The sequence below is a fragment of the Molossus molossus genome, unplaced genomic scaffold (genome assembly GCF_014108415.1).
Source record: "Molossus molossus isolate mMolMol1 unplaced genomic scaffold, mMolMol1.p scaffold_m16_p_12, whole genome shotgun sequence".
Taxonomy (NCBI): Eukaryota; Metazoa; Chordata; class Mammalia; order Chiroptera; family Molossidae; genus Molossus; species Molossus molossus.
Window position 1 is genome coordinate 89554383 of NW_023425347.1, and position 25693 is coordinate 89580075.

The 25693-nt window shown below is 54.4% G+C and overlaps 1 protein-coding gene across 3 annotated transcripts in view; it reads right to left on the reverse strand.

The window, feature by feature from the left end:
• The window catches only part of EPHB2 (EPH receptor B2), a 177711-nt gene that overhangs the window by 109002 nt on the left and 43016 nt on the right, over positions 1-25693 (reverse strand). For all 3 annotated transcript variants that reach the window (XM_036255457.1, XM_036255456.1, XM_036255458.1), the window contains 2 exons: positions 7170-7234; positions 3635-4319 (listed from right to left, as the gene is read on the reverse strand). In XM_036255457.1, coding sequence (XP_036111350.1) covers positions 3635-4319; positions 7170-7234 — 750 coding nt within the window. The remainder of the gene's footprint in view (positions 1-3634; positions 4320-7169; positions 7235-25693) is intronic.

Genomic DNA, 25693 nt, shown 5'->3' on the forward strand with positions numbered 1-25693 from the left:
TGGCCAAGGATGTGTTATCACATTGTGTCTGAGCTAATGGTTCTGTTACAGAAGCATCAGAGCTGCTTGTTTAATTTTTTTGTTGTTGATTTTTTTTTTTTATCCTCACCTGAGGACATTTTTGCATTTATCTTCATATAGAGTGGGCGGAAGAGAGGGGGGAAGAGAGAGAGAGAGAGAAACATCGATGTGAGAGAGACACATCAACTGGCTGCCACCCACATGACCCCAACCAGGGTCAGGGACAAACTGCACCTGAGGTACGCGCTCTTAGCAGGAACCAAACCCAGGACGCTCTGGTCCGCAGGCTGACACTCTAACCACTGAGCCAAACCGGCCAGGGCAGGGCTGCTTGTTTTAAATGCTTATTCTCAGCCCCACCTCAGAGCCACAGAACCAGACCTGGGGGAGAGGTTTGCGTCAGACCCAGGAATCTGCATTGTAACAAACCTCCTAATGAATTCTAAAGCATAGTAAAGGCTGAGGATCCCTAAGCTAGAGGATGAGAACGCACTTTGCCACCATCTCAGATGTGAGCTGTAATCTCCATTCCTACACATCCCGGGCCAGCAGGGCCCATGCCTGTGGGGCTTGGGTTGGAGCAGCCCCACATCTGGGTGGCTGCAGCACAGGCCACCGCAGCAGCTGGGGTCCTTCTGGCTCCCTGAGCTCATTAATCACACCCTGACTGGTCTCTACTCATACCCAGAGGCTGGCTGGGCCTGGGCCTTGGGCAGGCCATAGGTCCAGGAGGAAGCAGGGAGTAGGAGGGAGCCAGGGCTGGGTGCACACCCTGCCCCAGCATTACCTCAAACCCCCACTTCTTGTAAGAGGCCCAGACTCAGAGAAGCTGCCTGTGACAGGGAATCTCCATGATGGCCCCCAGTGACCCCACCTCCTGGCACTCACATCAGTGTAATTCAGTCCCCTGGAGTGTGAGCTGAATTTGGTGACTCACTTTTAATGAAATGAATATGAGATGAGGTTATGAAAAGATTGTAGCTTCTGCCTTGGGTACTCTCTCACACTCTCTCCTGGATCCCTCGCTCTGGGGTAAGCCACGGCACAGGTGCAAGGACATTGTGGTGCCAAACTGAGGCCAGCAAACAACCATGTGAGTGAACATGGAAGCAGACCCCTCCTCAATCGAGCCTTCAGATAAACCTGCAGCCCCAGCCCAGAGCCTGATTGCAACCCCAGGAACGACTGAGCCGGAGACACCCACCTGTCAATCCTCGATTCCTGATCCTTAGAAAATGTTGAGATAATAAATATTTAGTGTTTTAAGCTGCTAGATTTGGGGGCAACTTGTTATGCAGCAATGGATAACTAATACATCTCCCCTCTGGGCACCCTTCCAGTGACAGTTCTTCCTACATCTTTCCTTGAGCCCTTAACTACAGCCATAGCAAACAATTTACGTGTCCCCCTAATGGGTCACAGTGATTCATGTCCCCAGGTCTTTAGTCATGCAGATCTATCCTCCAGGTGGCCTGGGCCACCCAGTCAACGTATCTCCCTCCCAAGATTCCCAGGCCCAACGTCACCTCCTCTGAAGACTTCCCTAGTTTTTTATGCCCATTGAAGCCTGAGCAGTTCCTATTAAAGCAAGTCTAACGCATCGCCTCCCTTGTTCATTTATAGTCTGTCTTGACTGTGAGCTCCTGGAGGAAAGGGCCACAGTCAGTTTCGTCTCTGTCTGACCTGATGCTTAGCACAAGGTCTGACACAGAGCAGGTGCAAAGAAGGTTTGATGAGTGAAAAAACAATGCAAGGTGTGACTGATTCTAACCTGCCCCCTCACCCCCAGGTCCCCAGGTCCTGCCATCTCCCAAGGCTGGGCAGTTTTACACTGTAGTACAGAACCCCAGACCTGCTATCTGCCCCAAGAAACCAGCCCTTCTCCCAACTTCCTCATTTCTCTTCCAGGACCATCACCTCCCTGCAAGCTGGAATTGCCTGTTCTCTTTGATTCCTCCCCCTCTTCCCTTTCCTGCCTGTGTCTGCATCTCCTCCAATTTGCTGTCAAACATCCCTCGACTCCGCTCCTCCTCTTCCCCAGCACTGTGGATGCACAGTCCCTGCAATCGCTTACTCACAGGCCGCTGCTCCTGTCTCTTGTACCTCCATTTATCCTCCCAGGACCTTTAAAATGCCTGGAGGGTGGGAGTGGGGGGACGATGGGGATGGTAGACGTGACAGCATTTTATAAAGGTAAAAATCACTGCAACCACCCTGGGCTAAGCTTCCACGGGCTCTTCAGGGTCCCTGGAATAGGGTCCAAACTCTTTGCCTGGCATTGGGAAGGGTCATATTCCAATGGGAAGTCAAGAGGAAAAGGCACAAGTAGATCTCAAATCTATACCACCACCAACACCATCACCATCACAGCTCATGCAGAGAGTACCTGCACCAGGCTGGGCTGTGTAGACATCATCTCATTTAGTTAACATTTATTAAGCTCTTACTGAGTCCTAGAAGCCATATCAGGTGCTGTATAGGTCTTAAGCTGTTGAATTCTCACAACCACCCTATAAAAGAGGGTTTCACCCTTGGCCCACGACAAACAGCTGATAACTGGCAGGGCTGGGCTTTGAAGTCTGTCTACCTTCACTGCCTCGTTGCCACTGTGCAGGACCTCTTACAGACTTCTTATGTTTACAACCTGCCTTTGTGATTCTTCGCCATAACCAAACACGACCTGTACTATTGTTGAATGTTTTTCCTTAAATTAACTTGAGCGGCACGGTGGTTTGGGAGGGAGGGGGAGCTTGGAATCCTGACTCCTTTACTCTCTATATGAGAGTAAGGTTCTCCGAGCCTCCATTTCTTAAAATAAAACAGCACTTCCCTTCACAGGGTTCTTGTGAGAATTACATGAGTTAGACATGCCAGGTGCCCAGCACACAGTACAGGTGGTGATCGGGAGGCCTGGCTCACAGTGGGATTATACTTTCCATCTCTCTGCATGGGAGGTAACCACACGACTTGCTCTGTGGCCACTGAAATGTGCAGGGAGGGGCGTGGGGGCCATTCCGGGCAGAAGCTTTTGAGCCAGTAGACAATCTGCCACAGTCGCTCCTTCCTTCTGCCCTGGTGACTGTGACATTCCAAACAGTGGCTCCTTCGCCTCGTTGGCTCCCAGAGGAATCCCAAGCTGACCCCCAGTGGACATGTAGCAGTGAGTGAGAAATAAACTTCCGTTGTTTTGTCACGTCAGCATAGTCTGGCCTATACTGATGGATACAGAAGAAGCTCAATACATGTTAACCTATAAATATGATGACCTATATATTTTCTTCAGAAGAAAACCATATCAATTTTGTACATGAATAAAGCACTACTTAGCATCAAATAATACTTAGATAATAATTAAAATGAAAAACATTTATCCTCATACAACTAAAATCATCTTGCAACCTCCTCCGCCCGTCCCCACAAGTACCACCGTCAAGAAATGCTGTTCAAATGCTTCCCTCTGAGAAGCTAAACCACGGTGGTGGATTGGGGAAGCCTGGCCAGAGTGCCTCGCGGTCAGCTCCAGGCCGCTGCCCTTGCCAGCCTGACCTCCCAGCTGCCAGGCCCAATACCCACTCCATGCATTGCAGGGACGCCTGCCCCACTGTGGCCTTACCTCGGCAGACAGTGCCGTTCTCCACGGCCTCGAAGCCCGCTTTGCACATGCAGCGCCCGATGGGCACCAGCCACTCGCCGTCCCCGTTACAGTACAGCTTGATGGGCACGTCCACCTCCTCAGCATTGGCAATGCAGCTGCCCCGGGCAGCCACCAGCGAGGTGCTCTCGGCCCCTGACAGCGTCTCCTGGAAGACGGCGCCGTTCTGGATGATGCGGGGGCACTTGCGGTAGAAGACGCGCACGGCGATGAGGGACATGCAGCCGCCATAGTCCTGGAAGGCCAGGTAGAAGCCACTGCGGGACACGGGCCCGAAGCTTCTCACCTCGGTGTTGATCTTCATGACCCGGCCACCCAGGTCCACCTGAGAGAAGCTCTCGTCGGCCGCGATGGTGTCCACCTTCACCCACGGATTCTCCATCCAGTTGGGGAAGGTCTTGGTGGCCGAGTCGAAGTCGGCCTCGTAGTAATAGAGGTTGAAGGTCTCCTTGCAGGAGCCGGGCACACTGGGGATGCTGCTGCAGTCACGCACCGAGAACTTCATCTCCACGTGGATGCGGTGGGCACCGCGGCGCCGGATGAACTTGGTCCGTAGCCAGTTGTTCTGGCTCGATTCAAACACATTGCATACCTGGTACGTGCGGATCGTGTTCATGTTCTCATCGTAGCCACTCACCTCTTCCCACTGTGGGTGAAATGCTAGTCAGGTGGGGGAGGCAGGGGCTCAGCCAGGGAACACCCAAAGAGGAAAGACCCCACCTTAGAGAAGTCAATCTGATGAGGGTGGACAGGACTCCTAGCATCAGAGGCTTCCTAGTCTGATGGGGGAGGCACAGACTCTACCTTAGGGATCTTCCACTTTGATGATGGAGACACGATCCCTCCCATCACAGAACTCCCAAGCTCAGGGGAACACACGGCCTTGGCCCCGAGGAGCTCCTCAGTGTGTGAGGGAGACATGCCTATCTGATGGGAAGGGCACACACGCTGCTCTTGGTGTCCCCCTAGTCGAGCAGTATGGGAGAGGTGACCCTTACCTCCAGGGGTTCACTGAGAGCAGGCCCGGCTTTGTGCATGGGGAGCTACCAGCCTGATGGGGAGACAGAACTTCCGCCTGTTGGAAGTTCCCTGCCTGGTCAGGGAGACACAGGCTGTGCCCCTGGGGACTCCCAGTCCGATGGAAGAAGAGCCTTTATCCCTGAGACTGGGGAGACAGGACCCTCCCCCATGACAGCACCCCTGCTCTGGGGCCACAAGTGGCTAAATGGCGCCTGGAGGGAGACTCTGCTCCCACCCTTCCTCGCTGAGCCCAGCCTGGGCTGCCACACAGCCGGCGGATTCCCAAGCCTCACTGCGGAGGGCGCCGAGGTGGGCCATGGAAAGGTGGAACTGGAAGGGCACAGGACCCAGAGTCTCTCCTCACAGACCCTCGAAGGCCAAGCCCCTTTGCCTGCTGAGCCTCTGTTCACACTTCTGTGCCCTCCTCGAGCGCCCTCTCGTCTTGTCCGTCCACCCTGCTGACCCTCCCACAGCAGGCTCCCCCCTGGCTGGTCTGCCGGGCGACTGCTGGGCCCTCTCGGCCCTCTGTCTGCTCCCCCAGCGGGGCCGACAGCTTGCTGAGGGTACCTACTGTTCCCCTCCTTCTCCTGTGTCCCTATGATGGTGGGCTGGCTTCACCTAGAGTAGACCCAAAAAGGGTAGACCCAAAAGAACCCCAACAGCAGAGCACCCCTTCCCACCCGTCGGCCCAGGGGCTGGGGACCGATAGGATTTCGTTTCTTTGTCATGTTTATCACACATGGTGTGTATGGTTATCCCCATTTTACAGATGAGGGAGGAGAGACCAGAGAAGTGAGGTCACTGGGCTCAGATCACACAGACTCAGACCCACACTGCCTCCAAACACGAGGACCAACAGTGCCCCTGGGCTTTGTCCCGGCTCTTGCTAACTTGACGTGTGGCCTTGGGCAAGTCACTTCCCCTCTCTGGGTCTCTGTTTCTCCAACTGCCAAATGTGACAGGGAGAACTGTCACCCTCACGTGGGCAATTCTTTGTCCTCTGTCTCCCTCCGATCCTCTGGGCCAAGTCCGCACAGGGAGGAGTGGCCGCAGCTGGCCTGGGGAGGACGGTGCTGTGAAGGGTGAAGGTGCGGGGAAGCCGGCTGAAGCTGCTGGCCCAGCCTCTGCTTCAGTGGCGGCTCTGAAGCTCCTTACATTGCGTTTAATTTTTTTTTTTTTGGTGGCACCATGTGACAAAGTCAGCCCCTTGTTACAACCACTGCTCTTCTTCAGAACTTAATTAGAGCACTTAATTAGAGCACTCTGCCTTTCTCCCCTCTCTCTAATTAACATGCGGAGGCCCTGCAGCCTAAACACCCCAAATAATTGCGTCCGGGGGCCCTGCAGCCCAGCCTGGCCTCATTACTGGCAGGGTGGGGCTGTGGGCTCTGCCGCCTTCGCAGATGGAAAATTGGTGACAAGAAAGAGCCACAGAAAGAAGCCTGACCCGGGGCCCTGCCTATTGAGAGCATAGGCCTTGGGGGGTGGGGGTGCAGCTCTGTGGGGCAGCAGCTGAGTCCCACCACAGAGACTGGGATGGGGGAAGGGAAGGGATGGGCTCTGGGAGCCCAGAACCCTCCCCAGAGACCAGGGGGATGAGGAGGGAATGACATTAAAACTGATGACGGTGACAATGACGGTGGTGATAGTTACTGGAGCCTACTCTGTGCCAGGCACTGTGCCAGCCACTCTGCAGGAAAACCTCACACGGGTCCTGTGAGGAAGACATTCTTATCACCATGTTCTAGATGAGGAACTAAAGTTCAGAGAGGTTGAAGAACTGGCCCCAAATCACACAGCTGGCAAGTGGCAGAATTGGGAGAGAATTTCAGGTGTCTCACCCCACAGCCTGTATGCAGGTGCTAGGCTGGTGGGTGAGGGGAGAAAGGCGAATCTAAAATGTGCCTCCTCTTGACGCTGGGGAGCCTCGGACTACATGGTCTCAGATCACTGAATGCCAGGAGGTATGAAGAGCTCAGGAAGTGGGGGTCTTGTTACAGAGACCCAGGAAGGGGGCCCACAGGACTCGGTCGCAGCCCTGGCTGTAAACCTGAGCCCTGTCCCTTACTAGCTGTAGGGCCTCTGGCAAGTGGCTATAACTCTCTGAGCCTCAGTTTCCTCACCTGGAAAATGGACGTGATTCTTCCCCTTTGGAGTGGAGATGGCGTGTGGAAAGGTGCTTAATACAGTATCTGACATACACTGGGTGCTCAGGAAATGAAAATTCACTTTCCTCTCCGTGAAAGGGTAGTGCGAGTACCTGCTTCTGAGCCTCGCCCTGAGGAGTCCATGGGACAGCTGACTGCATCCAGCATGTTGTGATGGCAACTGGCACTCCACCAACGGTAGGGGACCAGGTGGGTGGGGCAATGAGAGGCTTGGTCCTGGGCTCTGAAGGAGGGAAGGGGCTGGAATGTGAGGGGGCATCTAGGCCCTGCAGCAGAGCCCAAAATATCCTGGGGGGCCAATGACTCACCCCTGATGGAGGATGCACGATCCAGCCGAGCTCCGCCGTCGCTGTGGTTGAGTCCATCAGCGTTTCTGTGGGGAGAGCAAAGAGTCAGCACCCAATGCACTGAGCAGATTTAAATTAGCCTCTTCAAGCATTCCTTCAACAAGTACACCCTGGTGCCTGTTCTGCACCGGGCCCTGGGCTGGTACCCTGAAGAGAAAACAATGACTAGGAAGACCCTACTGAGGGACAGATCACAGTCTGACAGTGGAAAGGAGGTATGAACACAACTAGCGATGAGAGTAGGTGGAGAGACCCAGAAGGTCCCAGCTGGACTTTTCACGCCACCTACTCAGTGAGAATGGGTGAGAGGCCTGTTGGCTGCCACGCTCCCCTCCTGTGCTGAGGGCAGACATCACCAATCAATCCCCACGCACCGTGTGTCTCACAACAGTGCTCCAGGAACGAACACCCGCCGTTGCAGATCCTATCGCTGGTGCAGCCCACCTGCCCCGTTGTATACATAGGGCAACTGAGGCACAGAGAAGGGGAAGAGACCTCCCAAGGATTGCACAGGGACCTGCCTCCCACCCTGTAAACGTCTAGAAACTTAGTCTGAGGGTCTGGATAACAGAGCAAGGAGAGTGGGAGCAGGTGCTCAGTGCAGGCTGCTCTGAAGGTTGAAGTGGGAGTGACAAGGTCTTGAACCAGGGCTGGAGCATCAGGGGTGGAGGGTGGGGATGGGAGGAAGCCTATAGTCAGAGATGACCCCAGTCAGACTAGCGAACTGACAAGAGAGGATGTAGCAGTGTCCCCATGACTGCCAGTGGCTTGTGTTTTCGGTCATTGTGTCCCTTTGCACTGGGGGCCTGCGATGGGGGAGGGGAGGTGCCAGGGACGGTGGAGTCCAGTGCCAAGGGCGTCTTTTGACGGCAAATTGGAGGGAAGTTCTATTGTGCTGCTTTGGAGCTGAAAAGAGGGTTCCTTTTCACACTCCGAATGCTACAGATTTTTCTTCCTGGAGAGAACAAGGGCTGAACTTTTAACCTGTTTTCTCTCATCGGCCTCAGCCACGGACGCGCCAAGCCGGGCTCTCTGCCTGGGCCCGAGGAACAGCTGCTGGGAGCTGTGTCGAACAAGGGAGAGGAGAGACCCTGCTTGGGATGAGAAAGGAGTCGGGTGCAAGTCCGCCAAGCAGGTGGCCCCACCCCTTGGCTGCATTCCTGGGCTGACCCACAGGCCAAGCCCCAGAGGATTCCACAGCCCAGAGGAGGGACTGCGAACTGACATCCTCATTGTGTGGGTGGAAACTCAGGCGCAGGAGGGCAAATGACTTACCAAAAGTCATATACTAAAAGCTGGTGCTCAAACCTTGGACTCCCAGGGAGGGCAAGCCAGGGGTCCCCACTGTCCCCTCTGCCTCCTACATCTAGGCCAAGCAAGGAGAGGACCTCAGAAGGACTGGAAGTCAAGGGCTGCCTGGTTCACAGACAGGAGTGGACCAAGAAGGAGTGTGAAGTTCTCAGATCCCCTCGGAGGTTGCGAAAGGCAGGTGCCTCCCAGTCTCACTCCTCACCATGCCAGTTCTGGGCTTTGCCTGGAAGCCCACCTCTGTGAAAGCGGTTCCCCTCGGTGCTGTGGCAAGAGGGACACGTGGGTGTGCTCCCCCCAACTTCACTTGGCCTTTTCAATGTTGATACGTCCCTCCACCCTTTGAAAAAGGGGTTGGGAGGTGGGAGACTTCAATTCTAACTAATGCGCTCTGCCACATTCTTGCTTTGTAACCTTGGACCTGTAAACTTTCTAAGCCTCGGTTTCCTCACCTGGAGAACAGCCATGCTACCTTCTGAGTGTGGACAGGAGGACTACATGTGAAGGGAAGTGTGTGAGCTTGGAGCCCAGCACAGAGCAGGTCCTCAGCAAGTGGCAGCCGTCTTCCACGGATTCGGTGAGGTGCTTTTTGGCTGACCCAGTGCCTGCACACATGCCATTTCTTTTGGGCTCGTTAGGTGGCCCCTGAAAGTGAAGATGGGTCTAAAAGGCTCCCGCTTAGGCTCTTCTCCCCCCCCCCCACCCCCAGACTGTGCTTGCCAACATCTGACAAACATCAGCCTCTCGCCTGATGGCCACAATCTGTCTGGTGCTACTTTCCTGGGATGTCATGAGTTTCCTTTGTTCCTATCAACCCAAGCACAGAAGTCAAACTCAGTTCCCAGGGCATGGAATTAGTGGTTCTAGCTTCAGGAACCTGGGTGGGTTCAGGAAGCCAAGTCCTATTTTCACCACCAGTACTTCTTTCCTTTTCTTTCAAATACCCCAAACATGTCCCCTCTAACCCCAAAAATCTACAAAGGGAGAACACTCATGTCCACGAAGATTGTATTAGGAGCCAGAGACCCTCACCAACATTCTCACTACCATGCCAAGAGATAGTTGATATTGTCCCATTTCACAGATGGAAAAACTGAGGCTTCCAAAGGTTCAGGACTCACCCAAGGTCACACATCTATTCCATTCACGAGCTATGCTCCAGCTGCACAGAATGGGCGGTGCACTCTCTCACCCCTGTACCTCACACCTCACATGTACTGTTCCTTCCGATCTTCTCCCCATCCACACCTTAATTGCCCACTCTAATTCTCTTTGTCCCTCAAGTCTCAAGTCAGGTCACCTCCTCTGGGAAGTCCTCCTGAATCCACACTACCCCATATCTCTGTCCCAGCACTTGCGAATATCCTGGATGGGAACCATCCTTGTTGGCCAGGTTCTTCCAATGGCTTGTGCTTCTCCAAAGGGTGGGTGCTAGGTCCTGATACCCAGAACAGGGCCTGGCACATAGTAGGTCTTCCTGTACTGTGTAGGAAATCCCCCCAAACTGTAGGATTTGAACACATGCTAGTGTTCTGCTCCATCAGGACAACATTCATGACTTCAGCCTACAACCTGTACCTATTTATCTTCCAGGTGACTTTTTTCTTAAGTGCATTTTAAAGAGGAAAAAGTAATCATTATTATAAACGGAAAACTAATATCATTTGCCATAAAAAGAAGGAAAGTAAACACAACACTATTACAATTAAAAATGCCTGTAAACTACCTAACATTATTTCACTTCCAGGCTTTGGGGACCACTCGGCTCCATCAAACTGTCTTCAAACTGCTGCAATGGCCCAACCCCATCCCCACTGTGACAAAGGCAACCCCTCATGCAAGGGAAGCTGTTTTCACTATATACAGATAATTAGTCACCACACGATGTGATAAAGACTGCAGTGTGGATGTGCATGGGTACTGTGGGTGATAGGAACTGAGTGTGGAAATCGAGGAAGAAAATGCCCCATTTAGGGACAGCTTCCTGAAGAAGTGACTCTGAACGGAGGCTGGAAGACTAAGTTAAAAGGAAGCCAGGTCCTGGCCAGGTGTCTCAGTTGATTGGATATTGTTCCATACACCAAGAGGTTGCTGGTTCGATTCCCGGTCAGGGCACATGCCTAGGTTGTGGGTTCGATCCCCGGTCAGGGTGTGTACGGGAGGTAACCAATCGATGTTTCTCTCTCGCATTGATGTTTCTCTCTCTCCTTTCCCCTCTCTCTAAAAAGCAATAAAAACATATCCTCGGGTGAGGATTTTGAAAAAAAGAAAGTCAGGAGAGGCTGTTTGGTTTGCGGGAAAAGTGTGGGGCAGGGCCTGGTGAGAGCTAAGGGCGAAGCCTGGGGGTGGAGCTGGGGCTGCCAGCAAAGGTCAGGAGCTCTCCAAGGGCCCTTGTTGGACTATGCCCACCTGCCCCCATCCTGGCTAGCCTCCCTGCCCCCCCGCCATCTAACACTGCACTTTCCCATGCCTCTGCACTCCCACCTTGGCTCGCCCTACGGAAACGTCCAGTTCCAAGCGCTGGATGCTCTGATGGGAGGCTGTGTGCAGACTCTTAGCGTCCAGATGAGAGCTGGGACCGGGGCCTCCAGCCACCAGCTCAGGATGCTGTCCTCGGTGGGAAGTGGGGTTTGGGCCATGGGAGCAGCTTTGGCCCTCGCCCCGCTGCACCCACACCCCCTCTCCTTCCCGGAGACTGCACAGAAGAAAGCAATCAGGAGGCCCTGATTGCACAGGCTGGGGAGGCCCCAGGCCCCTCCGGCTATGTGTGAACGAGCAGTGTGCATTTCAGAAATATTTGAGCTAAAAGGGGAGACACACTGAAGTCGTTAGTGTTGGGCCCAACAGGAGGGTGGCTGCACGGGGCCCTGGCGAGCGCTACAACCCCATTTTCAGGCTGGGGTGGCTGGTTGCCCTCTGCTCCCTGATCCACCCCTGGTCAGCTCTGTCTGACCCCCTCTGGGGCCATAATTCTCTAGGGCCACAGATGCTCTTTGTCTGCACTAAAGACAGTATGTAAGGGTTATACAGAGGTAAGGAAGAACTGTCATTAAGCCTCTATTTCTGTTGTGGGCATTGAGCTGAGCACTCTGAATACCATTTTAGGTTTATGACAACCTGGGTGGAGAAACATATTATTAACCTCATTTTACAGATGAGGAAATAGGTCAGCGAGGTGAAGGCACACAGGCAAGGCTAGGATTTGAATCCACATCTGCCTTATTCTATATCTGTGTTGTTTTTAAGATGCCAAAGCTATAGCCTTAAAAAACAAACAAAAAAAATCACTGGGGCCTTTTGTGTTTATTCTCTGCCTGTGAGGCCTCTGTGAGGACATGGAGGGAAAGAGGGATGGACAGCGGGGGACTAAGGCACAGACTGTCCAGGTTAGAACCTTGGCTCTGACACTCTCTAGCCACTAGAGTCTAGTGTGTGACTGTAGGCAAACCTGTGCTCCTCTCTGAGCCTCAGTTTCCCCATCTGTAAAATGGGTCATGTGAGAATTAAGTGACGTCTCCCTGGGCCTTCATTCAGGGGGTTGATGACTCCACCACTCTGTGTCTGACTCCACCACTGTCTCTATCCCCAGCACCGAGGACTGGTTCTGACACACGGTAGGTGTATTGGACCATCACACAGCAGCTGGGTGATGTTTCTAAAGCCCATGGCTTAATGCCCTTCAGTGCTCCCCTGCCCATCAGATAAAATCCTTGTACCCCAGCAACGCATTCAAGTCTGCTGCTGACCGGCCAGCTAATTACCTTTCAGCCGCACTTCCCTGCATCTGTAGTGTCCAGGCAGCCTGAGTTTCCCTCTGCTTGCAGAAGGCACTATGTTTCCTTGGGCCTCGGTGACTTGACCATTCCAGATTTTTATCCCTGGAATGCCTGGCCCTTCCAGCTTTGTCAGCCTGGCTAACTTCTCTTCCAAAACTTAGCTCAAAGGCTCCTTCTTCCTGACAGCTGTCCCTGAATTCTACTGGGTTAAATAACAAGATCACGGGCATTCAATGAATGTCTACTCTTCTACCTCGTGAGTGCCAGGCCCTGTGCTGGGCACTGGGGATGTAAACAGATCAGCAGGTCTTTCCTTCAAGGAGCTTCCAAACTAGTGCCCAGCAGGTGAACTTTCCACAGGGAGAGGCAGAGTGAAAAGGCTGGTCCAGTCTGGGAGCCAGGAAACCCCGAGGAAGAAGGGATCAGCTTGGGCCAGGGAATTAGCAAAGGCACCTCAGAGGAGGTGACATTTAATCTGGGAGAAGAGGGGATGGTTACACCCATAGAGGGCACAGCAGAGTCAAAGGCGTAGAGGGATGCAACTTTAAGGGCATGTTGGGTAATAATTGAAACCTGGTGACTGGTTCTCAGGGGTGGGTTCTGGGCAAGGGTTTAGCATTCATGATCTCATTTCAATGAAACTATTTGTAAATTACGTACTTTATTATCTGCCTTTACAGATGGAAAACTAAGGTTGGGAGAGGTTGTTCAAGGTTTTCATGACCAGGAAATTGCACCTGCCTGGTCTCAAAGCCCATGTTCATAACCCCTGCACCACGCTGGAGTTTCTGTCCCATGAGGTGGGAGCAAAATGCTTCCTGGAAGGATATGGGAGCTCAGGATGGGGCCGGAATACGTAGGGCCCTGGATGTGGGGCTAAGGAGTTGGGGTCTTGTCCCATAGGCAATGCGGAGCTATGGGGATTCCTGTAGTGATGTGATCTCCCGAGAACATGGACATGAGAAGATGGACAGACACCTGGTAGATGTTCCCCGGGGTCTTTGCTCAAAGCTGGCCAGCAGCCCACAGACCAGGCAGCACATCAGCCTGGCATGGAACCCAAGCAGCAGACGCCACTCTGGACCCTTCCCAGCAGCTCCAGTGGCTCCCTGTCTGGGGCTAAAGGGGCTGAGGTGACTCAAACCCTGGCCTGTCTGCTGTACCATAGCCTGGTGAGATGCCAGCCGCAGCTGGACGCCAGTCCCCGGCTATCAACGGCTGGGAGCTGGAGCATTCTTTCCAAGGTTCAAATCAGAACTGCCAAGAGGAGGCACCTGTCAGGAACAAGGAGATAAAGTTCAAGGCCATCAACAAACTGGGTGACTTGGAAAAGTCATTTCATCTCTCTGAGCCTCAGTTCCCTCATCTGTAAAACAGGGATCACAGGCCTGTGTACCTCCCAGGGCTGCTTGAGGATCCACAGGGGTGTTGGATACAAAGGGTTTTTATGACATGCAAAGGCTGAAGATCACACTGACAATCGCTACCACTCCTGGGGGCCAGTGGTGGGCAGGCGCTTCATCAACACTGTCTCCCTGACATCCCAGAGCAAACTCACAGGGAAACCAAGGCTCAGAGAGATCAAGGACCCCCCAAGGCCACGGGGTCAGTAAGGGGCAGGGCAGGATCTGACCTTTGGGTCTGACCCCAGGAACCAGCTATGCTGCCTCTCAGAGGGAAGGGGGAAACATCACGGATTTCATGAGCTCTCCACGCCGGGCCCTGGGCTAATCACTCCACACTCTGCGAGGCTGGCGCTGCTGCCCCACCGCACAGCTGAGGACACGGAGACCGGGACGGCTAACTGGCCTGCCCAGTGTCACACAGCCATAAAGCAGCAGAGCCGAAGTCTGAGCCCAGCGCAGCCTGACTGGGTCCGGGGCCTCTCCGCTGAAAACCAGATGGGCAGCAGTGCCTGAGAGTGGGGTGGGGCGCTGCCAGGGAACCCCGGGAGCTCCAGGAGAGCCTGCAGATCTTCTCAGGTGAGACCGGCCAACAGGCAGCACGTGGTTCTCCAGCTCCATGCTCGGGCTCGCGGAAAGGGACCCGGCTAATGGAAAATCCTTCTGCCCGCGGACTCTCGCGCCCCGCCTCGTCCTCCTGCCGTCGGAGGCCCTCTTCTGCCTCGGTTGCCTGCCTGGGGCCTGCTCTTGTTTTCTCAGGCCGGGCGGAGGAGTCCCCGTGACGCCGGCTCCTCCACTCTGTCCCCCGCCTGCCCGCCACTGGCCTGGGCATCCGCCAGCGCCAGCCGCCCGGCTGAAACCCAATCCTCCGGGCCAGCCAGGCTGCTGGCTAACAGCGGGCCGCATTGTGAGGCCCGGGCTTCGGGAGAGTTTGGATTCGCTGCTTGGGGACCCACTTAACCTCCGCAAAGGACAGGATGATGGATGGGGGTCTGGGAAGGGGTTGCTGGGGGTGGGGTGGGCGGTAAACGAACACCAGGGCTTCCTGGGGAAGGAAAGGGAGGCAGGGCCGGGAACAGCCCTCTACACATAAGAGCTCCGTGAGTCCTCCTGACAGCCCTGAGGGGCGCCTGTTACATTTGATACGCAAGGAAACTGAAGCTCCGAGAGGTTAGGTGACTTGGCCAAGGTCACACAGCCAGTCAGAAACTGAACCCAGGCCCGCTGCCTTCGAGCCTTCCTGACACAACAGCTGCCTCTTGCAGCCAGCGTCTGCCTGGCGACTTTTAATCTTTAAAGTCCTTTTACTTCAACGATCCAGATCCTTCCTTAATATTACCCATGAAGGAGGTAATACAAATACAATGATGGCAGCCAGCATACTGAACCCCCACTGTGCCAGGCGCTGTGCCGAGCACTTTTTGACATCATGTCGTGAGATCCTAACAGTGACCGAGCGAGGTGGGGATAAGTGTCACGAACATTTTACAGAAGGCGAGAGCCAACGCAGAGAGGTGGTCACTAGCAAGACATGGCAGAGCTGGGACCCGCTTCAGCTGGTTAATGGTGGTGGTTGCTTACAGCGGCACCCCTTTTGGGTGGTTGCTAAATATTTTGCATCTCCCTCTGCCCAGTGGACAGAGCTCCCACTCCGCAGTCCAGGTGTTTCTTCTCCCTGCAACGTTGTTCATCTTCGACCTGCCTGGGTCACTCAGTTACATCCTTCAAGACCCATCTCAAAGGTCACCTCCTCCGAGAAGCCTTTCCTGGTGACTCTGGAACCAGGGCTTTCATTGTCCTCTGTGTATCTCCCATCATCACCCTGGTGACCCTGTCCTGTGACTTTCTTCTATTCCTCAGTCCCTCAGCTGGACTGTGGGCACCTTGCGGGCAGGGCTGAGCCTGGTTCACTGTAGCAGTCCTCAGTCTCTGTGAAGACCACCATTCTCCCCACCGTGCCCCCAACCCCAGCCCACCCAGATATTAAATGCTCTTTCCTGCTTACAGCACCAGTCTCAGTGTCTGGGTTTTTCCTGCAGGAAATACGGTCACATCAAGATGGCTCCACACACTACATAATCCAAAGCACTCACTTAGTGCCAACCACTAGGCTGCACTGTCACATACATTGTCTCCTTCGATGCCCACAACATCCATGAACTAGAATGTCTACTGTCCATTTACACATCCACCCATCATCCATCTATCCACTCTCTCACCTACCATATCCATTTACCATTCCACCCACACAATAACTCACCACCCATTCCTCCACCCACCCACACATCTAACATCCCACATCCCACATCCCACATAGGTATCCATTCATCAGTCTTACATTTCCCTGTAAACCAATTTCTCTTCCTTCCTTCACCTCTTCCTCTCTTTTTTTCACCTCTTCTCTTTCTTTCTACAGATGGGTGGGAAATGAGCTTCAGAGAGGTTAAGCAACCTGCCCAATGTCACATAGCTAGTAAGCAGCAGATCCAGTTGAACAAAGTACTTTTTTTTTTTAATTGATTTTTTTTTAGAGAGAGAGCTAGAAACATCAATCGGCTGCCTCCTGCACGCCCCCTACTGGGGATCCAGCTGCAACCCGGGCATGTGCTCTGACCTGGAATTGAACCGGAACCTCTCAGTCCATGGGACGGTGCTCAATCCACTGAGCCACACCGGCCAGGCCGAACCAAGTACACTTAACCACTCTGCTATGTAACCTCTTGTTTTCTCACCTTATTTTTAACTGTTCTGTTGCATGCAGATTTAATATTATAAGTCACCTCAAATCCTTTTGGATATGTGTGGGTGTAAATTACACATCAATAAGATACAGGCCACTGTAAGTCCAAGCTGGGGTCTGTCAGGTTGAAGTCAATTAGCAAGTCTGCTGCAGGACCTGCTGGGACTGGATCTATTTGCCTAATTGGCATTGGTTTCTCCCAGTGAAGGACAATTAACTCAAATCCCAGAATCCAGACCACCCCTCTGCTTCTGGGCAAGATGTCAGGCATTTAGCCACATGAGATTTTACTGTTCATTCATTCACCATTGACCCACAGACCCACTCATCCATCTATCTTTCCAATTATTCAATCCTTGCAATCACCCATAAATTATCCTGTCATCTACTCACACACCCACCAACCTATTTACCCACCTGCATACCTATCTATTTACTCATCCATCCATCCATCCATCCATCCATCCATCCATCCATCCATCCATGTACCCAACAATCCGCCCACTCACTCATCTATCCATCTACCTATCCATTCATTGACCCACCCAATCTAAGCAACTATTTATAAATTGTTTCTCTTCTTGCCATACACTCACCCATTTGCCCACCCACCCACCTATCCATCTCTCTATCCATCCATCTACACTATCACTCACCCCATCCATCAGTCATTCCACTCGCCCAGTAATGCACCACCCATCTTACACATCTAGCATCCCACTTTGATATCATCCATCCATTCATCCATCTATCCGTCTTCCATTGAAACTACCTCCCTCTCGATCCTTTCTTTCTTTTCATTTGTCTGTCCACCTGGCCATTCATTTACCTGCCTGTCCATTCACTTATACATCTAAAAATGTGTTGCCTCTCTACCTACTCCTACCTTCCAGTCAGGGTGCGTTTACTGAATACCTGCTATGTGCCAGGTCCACACTAGGTACCAGAGAATAAAAAATAGACATTGTCACTGACCTAAAAAAAGGGTTCTGGCCCTGGCCAGTTTGGCTCAGCGGTTAGAGCGTCAGCCTGCGGTCCGGAGAGACCCGGGTTCGGTTCCCGCTAAGGGCACGTACTTCGGTTGCAGTTTGTCTCCGGCCCTGGTTGGTCGTGCGGGTGGCAGCCACTCGATGTGTCCCTTCACATCGATGTTTCTCTCTCTCTCTCCCTTCCTCTCTCTCCCTCCCACTCTATCTGTACAAAAAATGGAGAAATATCCTCGGGTGAGGATAAAAAAAAAAAAAGGGTTCTGATTTGGGGCAAACTCTAAACCTTAATGGCCCCCACTCCCAGTTCCCAAGAACTTTGCAGGTTCCACATTCTACCCTGGGATTTGACCCCTTGCTCAGCCTGGCACCCTGGGGTCTCTCCTGCTGGCTCTGGATCTGGTTTCTCTCTACCTCCAGATAACCTGTTTTATGGGGTTCCCCTTGGCCCACAGACCTGGCTTCCCCAGCAGGCAGGGATATGGCTGAGGCCCATTACACCCCACAAAGGACCCAGTGAATGAGAATGTGAGCCCAGATTCAGCCTCACCTCCACTGTGATCCCGTCGCACAGTCTGGAAGGGGGGGGGGGTCCCAGGCATAAACAGACATAACTCCACAACAAAGAAGGGACCCGAACCTTGTCTGGGAGTCAGAGGAGGCTTCCCAAAGGAGTGATGTCTGGTCTAAACCCCAAACATTGAGTAGGAGACAGCCAGGCTGGAAGGAGGGGGAGGGGAAGAACTTCCAAGAAGCGAAGGTGTTCTAGGCAGAAGGAACAGCGCATGGAAAGGCTGCGAGGAGAGAACAGCCCCTGCAGGGAGCTGCACAGAGGAGAAGGAAGGTCTAGGAGAAAGAACTCTGGGCTTCACAAAGAACCTTGAAGGTCAGGCTGAAGGGCTAAGACCATCCCGAGGGCAGCAGGGAGCCACTGAAGGGGGCCCAACTCAGCAGTCATTGCATTCTCTTGTGTAACTGATCCTTTTACAGACGAGGACATCGCAGTCTAGGGATCAGAGAGGTGCAGAGGGCTGCCCCAGGCCACACAACTGCTCAGGAGCAGAGGAAAGATTCCACCCCAGGTTCGACGGCTCCAAAGCCTTCGCTCATCCTGACAGCAGCTGTTTTCAGATTGCCCGCCTCCCTCCGTGTGAATGCGCCCCTCCAGCTCTGCCTCTGTGGCCCTGGCAGCATGGGTGCAGTGACAGAGCCACTGGGCACATCTCTGCTCCCTCTCCCTCCCTGGGCTCACTTGCCAACCATGCCTAGCGTCTCAGGCGGTGAAGCAGACACGGCTCTGCTGGGGCGTTTTCTCATGTGTTGACATTCCTCAGGAGAGCGGCCCAGCGACTTCCCATCCCCATCTTCATGATCAGAGCCTCCATGTCTTCATCATCAGTGACTGTGAATTCCCCACTGCCCTAATGCTCTGCGAGGCGACACCAGACAAAGGGCCAGGCCCGAGGTCTTCTGACAGGAGCTGCTGGGGCTCGTGGCATGGCTGGCATGGAAGGCTTAGCAAGAGGAGGGACAGGACTCAAATGAAGGAGCCCTTGGGGTGGAGTAGACACTGGGGGAGAGGCCCGCTGAGCCAGATGCCAGGAGGAGGAGACTGGCCAGGAGGTGAGAGAATATCACCCAAGACCCCCGGCATCGCTGTCATCATGGTGACTGATTACTGAGCACCTCCTCTATGCCAGGTACTCTGCCAGGCACTAGACATCCAGGATCACATCTGAGTTCATCTAAGCCTCTCAAAACCCTTTAAGGGATGTATCACTGTTCCCATTTTGCAGATAAGAAAACTGAGGCTCGGTGAGAACAAGTTGGTGGGCCAAGAGCCCGTGCAAGTTGGTGGGGAAGGCAGACTTTGATTTCTGGGCTGTGTGACCCAGATTCCTTTATGACGTCAAGGAGTTTTTTAGGAGTCCACAATCCCAGGTGAGGACCGGAGCAGGTGGTGGGGTCAGGAGGGTGGGAGGCTCCCAGGCCTGAGGGTGGCAGCATGGGACCAGAGAGTAGGCATGATCTGACCCAGAGGAGGAAGGCTGTTGCCAGGGAGGGAGATGGGCAGGGAACAGGGCCACCTGATGCTCTGTCTAGCTCTTCCACAACTTGTGGGTGCCTCCGCAGTCTGAGAAGGGTCAGGGGTGGGGCACAGCCTGCTCCAGGAGGTATGCGAGGTGAGCCGAGCCACTTCACCTGCAATGGGCTTGTCTGGGCTTCCGGTGGGAGGTGGTGGCAGAGGAGACGTCTTGCCTGTGCAAGGGACCATCCCAGGAAATCATGAAAGGCTTCCGAGGGGAGGTCAGCCACCATCCTCGGAGGGTGGGACACCTCTGCCTCGCTTGTGATTTTACAGACCCCAGGCGAGTGCTGCCCTGGGAAACGGACCAGGTGCGATGGGCCAGGCAGGGATGCACGCTTCACCACCCAGACCAGCCTGACATTCAAGGCCTTCCGTGGCTGGCCCTGGTCTCTGACCCCGACTGCACCTCCCTCCACCCCACACCTTCTTGTCTCCCACTGCCGTGTCTTTGCTCTTGGCCATCCCCCTGCTTGGAGCACTCTGAAAAGGTGGGAGCATGGCGGGCAGGCAGAGCTGCAGGAGCGAGGCCCAGGGCAGGGACGAGAAGTTCCTTAAATGCGCCAGACCCTCCTATTGCCTCCTTCATCCACCCAAGCAGCTTCCTCTGCCCAGGATGCCCACCTCCTTTACCTAAAAAAATTCCTCTATACCCTTTAAGACTTAGCTCAGGCATCTCTTCTTCCAGGAAGCCTTCCCTGACCACCACCCCGACTTCCCCAGCTTGGGTTAGATGCCCCCTGACTGGGCCACTCCTCTCCAGAGTGGGTCTGATGCCCTTTCCTGGCCTGGTATTTGAATGAGGGTAGGGGTCCTGCGATGCACAAGGAGAGGCCATGTCAGACGATGAGCAGGTAGCCTATGCCAAGCCCACAAACACTCAGGGCCAGGCCTCCTTAGCGCTGAGCCAACGGCAGCCTTCCCGAGCTGCTGGCTGGTGTGCACTAGCTGGTTCACCTAGGAAACCACAGGCCCCTGGCCACAGCTCCCTGCCCTGATCAGCCCTCAGCTCCCCGGACCACACTGGAGCTCCCCCTTCCCAGGGATTCTGTGGGAGTGGTGGCGGTGGTGGCAGCAGCCTGGGGTGGCCCCAGGAGACCCACTGATGCTGGGAACAGGCTCAGGAATTCCTGCCCTAATGAGAGATTAGATCTGGAACCTCAAGCATCTCACCATGCTGGTGTGCACCCCCCTGGGATGGGCTGCTTCCCTGGTGGGGTTCAGGTGTTTGGTGGATGGTCCTGTCCCCTCATGCTGACTGGAATGCCTGACCTCTTCCCCGCTGGCCCTCTCCTCCGCATATCCACCCCAGGTCTGCCGCCTCAGGGACCTCATCTGGGAAACGGGAGCACGAAACAGGCCTTCCTCACTGGCATGGATGCAAAGTCCTAATCACAGGCCTTGCACAGTCTGGTTAGCTCAAGTGAGGTTAGTGCCACAGATCTCATTACCCGAGACCAACGGCACTGAGAAGCGCCCCGAGATACACGTCTGGGATGGGCAGCTGCAGTGACCAGGGACGGTCATTATAATCTTGACGTCCAGCTCCTGAGTACCTACTATGTGCCAGCGGCTGTGCCAGCTACTTTTCATAGGTGATGCCGTTTGGTTCCTTTTTAACATGAGGACCCTGAGGCTCAAAGAAGGGCAGTGACCTGCCTGGGGTCACCAGGGAGATGGTGGCGGCACTGGGAATTTGAATACCGTCTGGGGCTTCCCGCTGCCTCCCACTGATGCTCAGAAAGTCCCTGGTGCTGGGCCTGGCAGGGAGCATTAACTTGGCCTTATTTAAAGTTGCAATTATCTGTCCCATTTCCTGCTGGTTCCAACTGAGCTCTCCGGGGAGGCGGGAAGACCCTGATGGAGGCTGCCAGGAACAGGAGTGTCTAAGGAATTGTCCCTGAGCCAGTCAGCGACTGAATGAACATGGAGTGTGCTCTCTTCTCGTATCTGGGCATGTCACCCCTCCGCCCTGCCCACAGAGCTGAGCAGGCTCCCCCAGGGGCTGGGAGGGGCTTCCCTAGGGTGGACAGGCTCCTTGTCAATCCTGCAGAAGCTGTGAAGGGGTCACACCAGGGGCTGAGGCATAAAAATAACACCCAATGTAGAGATGGGAAGACTGAGGCAGCCTGCGGGTTGGTCCAAGATCCCACGGTGAGGCAGAGTGTGTGGGGCCTAAAACTCAGTGACACAGACCTACGGAAGAGCCCCAGGAAGCTCTGTGAGGTGGAAAGATGGAACTGGGGAAGGGCCCCGGGGATGGAGCAGAGAGTAACGGTGCCCACGGGCATTGGTTCAGTTTCCGATGGGCCGGTCCTCCTGAAGGCCTTGAGAGGGGAGGCTGTGTAACGGAGCCCTGTTCTACAGACAAAGAGCCTCAGAAAGGAGGGTCTGGACCACTGTGTTGTCCACTCGGTGGTGTGGCCAAAATTAGTGGCCAGATTGTCTGGCTCCCTGTCCTGTACTTCCCACCGGGACAGAGAAGTCTTCAGGCATATACCCTTCCCCTCTCCCATGCCCACTCCTCAACACCCTGCCCGTCTCCTCTCCTCCAATTCCAACACACTCCCTCGCTGAGCACCTACTGTGCGCCACCGCGGCCTCAGCCCCTGCCTGGAGGAACCCACAGATCGGCGAGAGGAACACCTGATCGAGCAGTTCTGGTTCTCGCTGTCAGAGTAAGGGGCACACGAGGGACGGAGGGGCATGAAGGGAGGGGAGCAGGAGCCTGGCGGTGGAACCGGTGCAGGGTCCAAACGCCAGGGAAGCCGCGGATCCATGATGCACCCAGGGAGCTGGGAGTGTGGGCTCAGCAGTCAGGTCTACCTTTGAACCCCACTTCCTAACCCAGTGGCCTCAGGCAAGCCACTTCCTTCCCTTTCTGAGCTGTGGAATGGGAATAACATCAGTACAGGCCTGGCACGGGGTTGTGACAATGAGGTCATGCACGGAACACGCTTAGCCCAGTGCCTGGCTATAGTAAGTGTTGGGTAAGACACTGCTGCCATTACTACAACTCAAATTTCTACACTTGGCATAAAGCAGTCACTCAATAAATGGAAGTTACGGTGTTATTATCATCAACGTTAGCCAGGTCCCTCTGGTCAAGGAGAAGGCAGACTCTAGCTTTCTTGTTAGTGGCAGAACAGTGCCCCCCAGCCCCAAAGAGTTGACTATTACCTTACATGGCAAAAGCACTTTGCAAATGAGGTTAAGGATTCTGAAATGTGGAGATTATCCAGGATGATCTGAGTTGGTCCAATGGAATCACAGGATCCTTATGAGAGAGAAGCAGGAGGGGAGCAGGGTGCAGTGATGCGCTGACTCGGAGGGAGGGGCCACAAGCCCAGGATGCAGGCAGTCCCTGGGAGCGGGAAAAGGCCCTGGAGAGCCTGCAGCCCCACCCACACCTTGACTTCAGCCCAGTGAAGCCCCTTCCAGACTCTCACTCCCAGGACTGTAAGAGAGTATATTTGTGTTGTTTTCGCCACTAAGATGTAATTTGTTACAGCAGCAATAAGAAACTAATGTATCATCCTTAATAGAGAAAGTGGTTGTCTCCTGCACACCAGCAACTGCTCCATCCTTGAGAACCCCACACACTCATTTCCGCCAGTGAAGAAAAGCCCAGCCCCTCTGCTGACAGAGAGCAGTGGTGGGGGGTGAAGGCTTGGGGGTTCACAGCTGTGGCTGAGGGGAGCCCTCCCAGCATTTCCAGTCCTGCTTGTCCCTGTGTGTGTCTGGAGAAGGCTGGGGCTGCGACAGGGCAGACGCCGATCCCGGGTAACTGGGCACTGGTGGGCCCAGCCACAGGCTCTGTTCCGGAGGGATGGCAGAGCAGGGTGGGGGTGAGCTATTCTTGGGGCTACTGTCTGTCTAGTGTTAACCATGTGCCAAGCCCTGCCCAGGACCCAATCTTCCCAAAGCCTAAAAACTATTATCAGCCCCATTTTACAGATGAAGAAACTGAGGCTCAGAGCAGTGACATAACTTGCCCAAGGCCGTCCAGCGGGATGTGGTGTGGCTTCCACTTGAACATGCCCAGACACAGGGTGCTCTGACCCTCCCTGGGTGCCCTGTCCACGCTCAAGCCACTCAGATCTGACAAGCCCACTGGGCAGCGGACCTCTGCTGCTGGCCAGGCTGTGGAACCTGGGGCTACTCCCTGCCCCAGCACTTTCTGGGCCTTGGGGATATAAATCATGCCCCTTGTCTGCCTCACAGAAGTCTGCATGGTAGCTGAAGTCACAGGTGCAGGATGACCCTGCAGAAGGCTGGACGCCTGGGGGAGGAAGAGATGCTGAGAATCCCAGCCCCAGCATCCCTAGATGGATGCCAGCCCTTCCTCATGGTGAGCAGCTGTAGCCTGTGCAGAGCTGCCCCCAGTGTGACCTCACGCAGGCTTCCTACAGCTCACCATCACATCCCCATTTCACAGAAAACAACCAGAATGGAACGGTCATGAGCGTGGCCATTAGTGGAGCCCCTGTCCATGCCGGCACCAAGCTAAGAGCATGCTGATGTCCTCTCATTCTGTCTTCTCACACATCCCCTAGGCGGAAACGCCTAAACCGGCCTCCTTTCCAGCTAGCACAGGGGGCTCACGGCCGCTCCTGCAGCCGCTGTCAATATCCTCGCTGTGCAGAGGCGGCGATGGGCTCAGAGACGGGCCTGGCTTGCTCAAGGCCCAGCAAGTCGTGCAGGGGTGGGCTGAGAACCCAGCTCTCCAGGCCCCCGGATAAGTCTGCTTTGGCCACAGGGCATCACTTGTGTGACATCCTTTCGAGGTGGGAGCTCTAGCTGAAGGCCCTGAGGACCTGGAGGCAGACGGGTCTAGAGTCTGCCCAGTGGGGTGACACATGGCTTTAATCCATCTTCTTGTGCCTCTAGTGGACCCCGAGACCCTGGACACCAGCATCTGGGAGTTGGGAAGCCAGAATCGGGGCTCCCAGCGCCCCCCGTTGATGCTGTCAGGGACACTGCCTGTACCCCTGAGCTGTTTGCCTCAGATGACTTCCCGGTGGTGTTGGTGCCAGGCTGGGAGGAGGGAGGAGGCAGGCTGGGCGTCTCTGTCACAGCAGGCTTCAGAGTCCTGCGCGGAATCCCAATTGAGCTATTTTTAATGTGCTTCAATTTTCATTTTCTTTTATTGGAAAACACAGATGGTGACTTGCTGCCCCTCACACACACTGAGCAAGGCGCCGACAGGGAGAGTGATGTGCAGCAAACACATGTCTGCCCCTCCCAGGCCTGGGGAACTGCAGCCAGCACCCCAGTCTTGCGGTTGCTCTGGGCCTCAGTTTACCCAGCTGTGAAATGGGATTGACTGACATGGCCCTCAAAGCCCCCCCAGCTCCACAGTCTGTGACGGTCTGGGCCACAGCAGGGGAGGAGGCTCCAACTGGACATTGGCAGCAAAGGGCATCCTATATAATGGGCACGGTTGCCAGGGAGAGGTATGGGGGAGGAGAAGGGACCATTGTTGGCCGTGGGGAATTATCTTAGTGACACCTCCAGCCACACGTTGAGGCTTCCCCATTTTACAGATGAGAAAACTGAGGCTCAGGAGATCAGGAACCTTGCCCAGGACCCTCGTGACTGGGGCGGGGCGGAGCTGGGTGCTGACCCAGGTCTGTGTGAGCGCATGTCCAATTCTTTCTCACCCCTCTCCACAGTGCTCCCATCCAGATCCTATATTATTTATTTTTCTCATTATAAAAGCAATACATGCTCATTAAAGATAATTTGGAAAATGTAGAAAAGTCAGAAGGAAATATAAAGTACAAAATAATAATCATCCTCCCCAATTGGCCCTCCACCCCTACAGGACCACTGCCAACATCTTGGCGTGTTCTTTCCACTCTTTGTTTTTTTTCCTTCGCATAATTTGTGATGCTTTTAACATCGTTTGGTGGTGGTGCAGGGTAGCAGCTGGCTGAGCAGCACAATGGATGCGGGCGCCTTTTAAAAACAAGGGACTGGCTGTCCCTTACCCCATAAGACAGAAAGACTTAGAATCTTTGGAGCGAGCCGGCAATTGCGGCTGGGAATCTGTATTTTCAACAAATTTCCCAGGTAATGCTGTGGCAGCCAGCCTGGGTCAGCTCACAGACCTGCACTTGGTGAAACCACGGGCTCCAGAGACAGCTGCTGCCACCTGGCTTGACCGTGGTCTGAGCTGTGCAC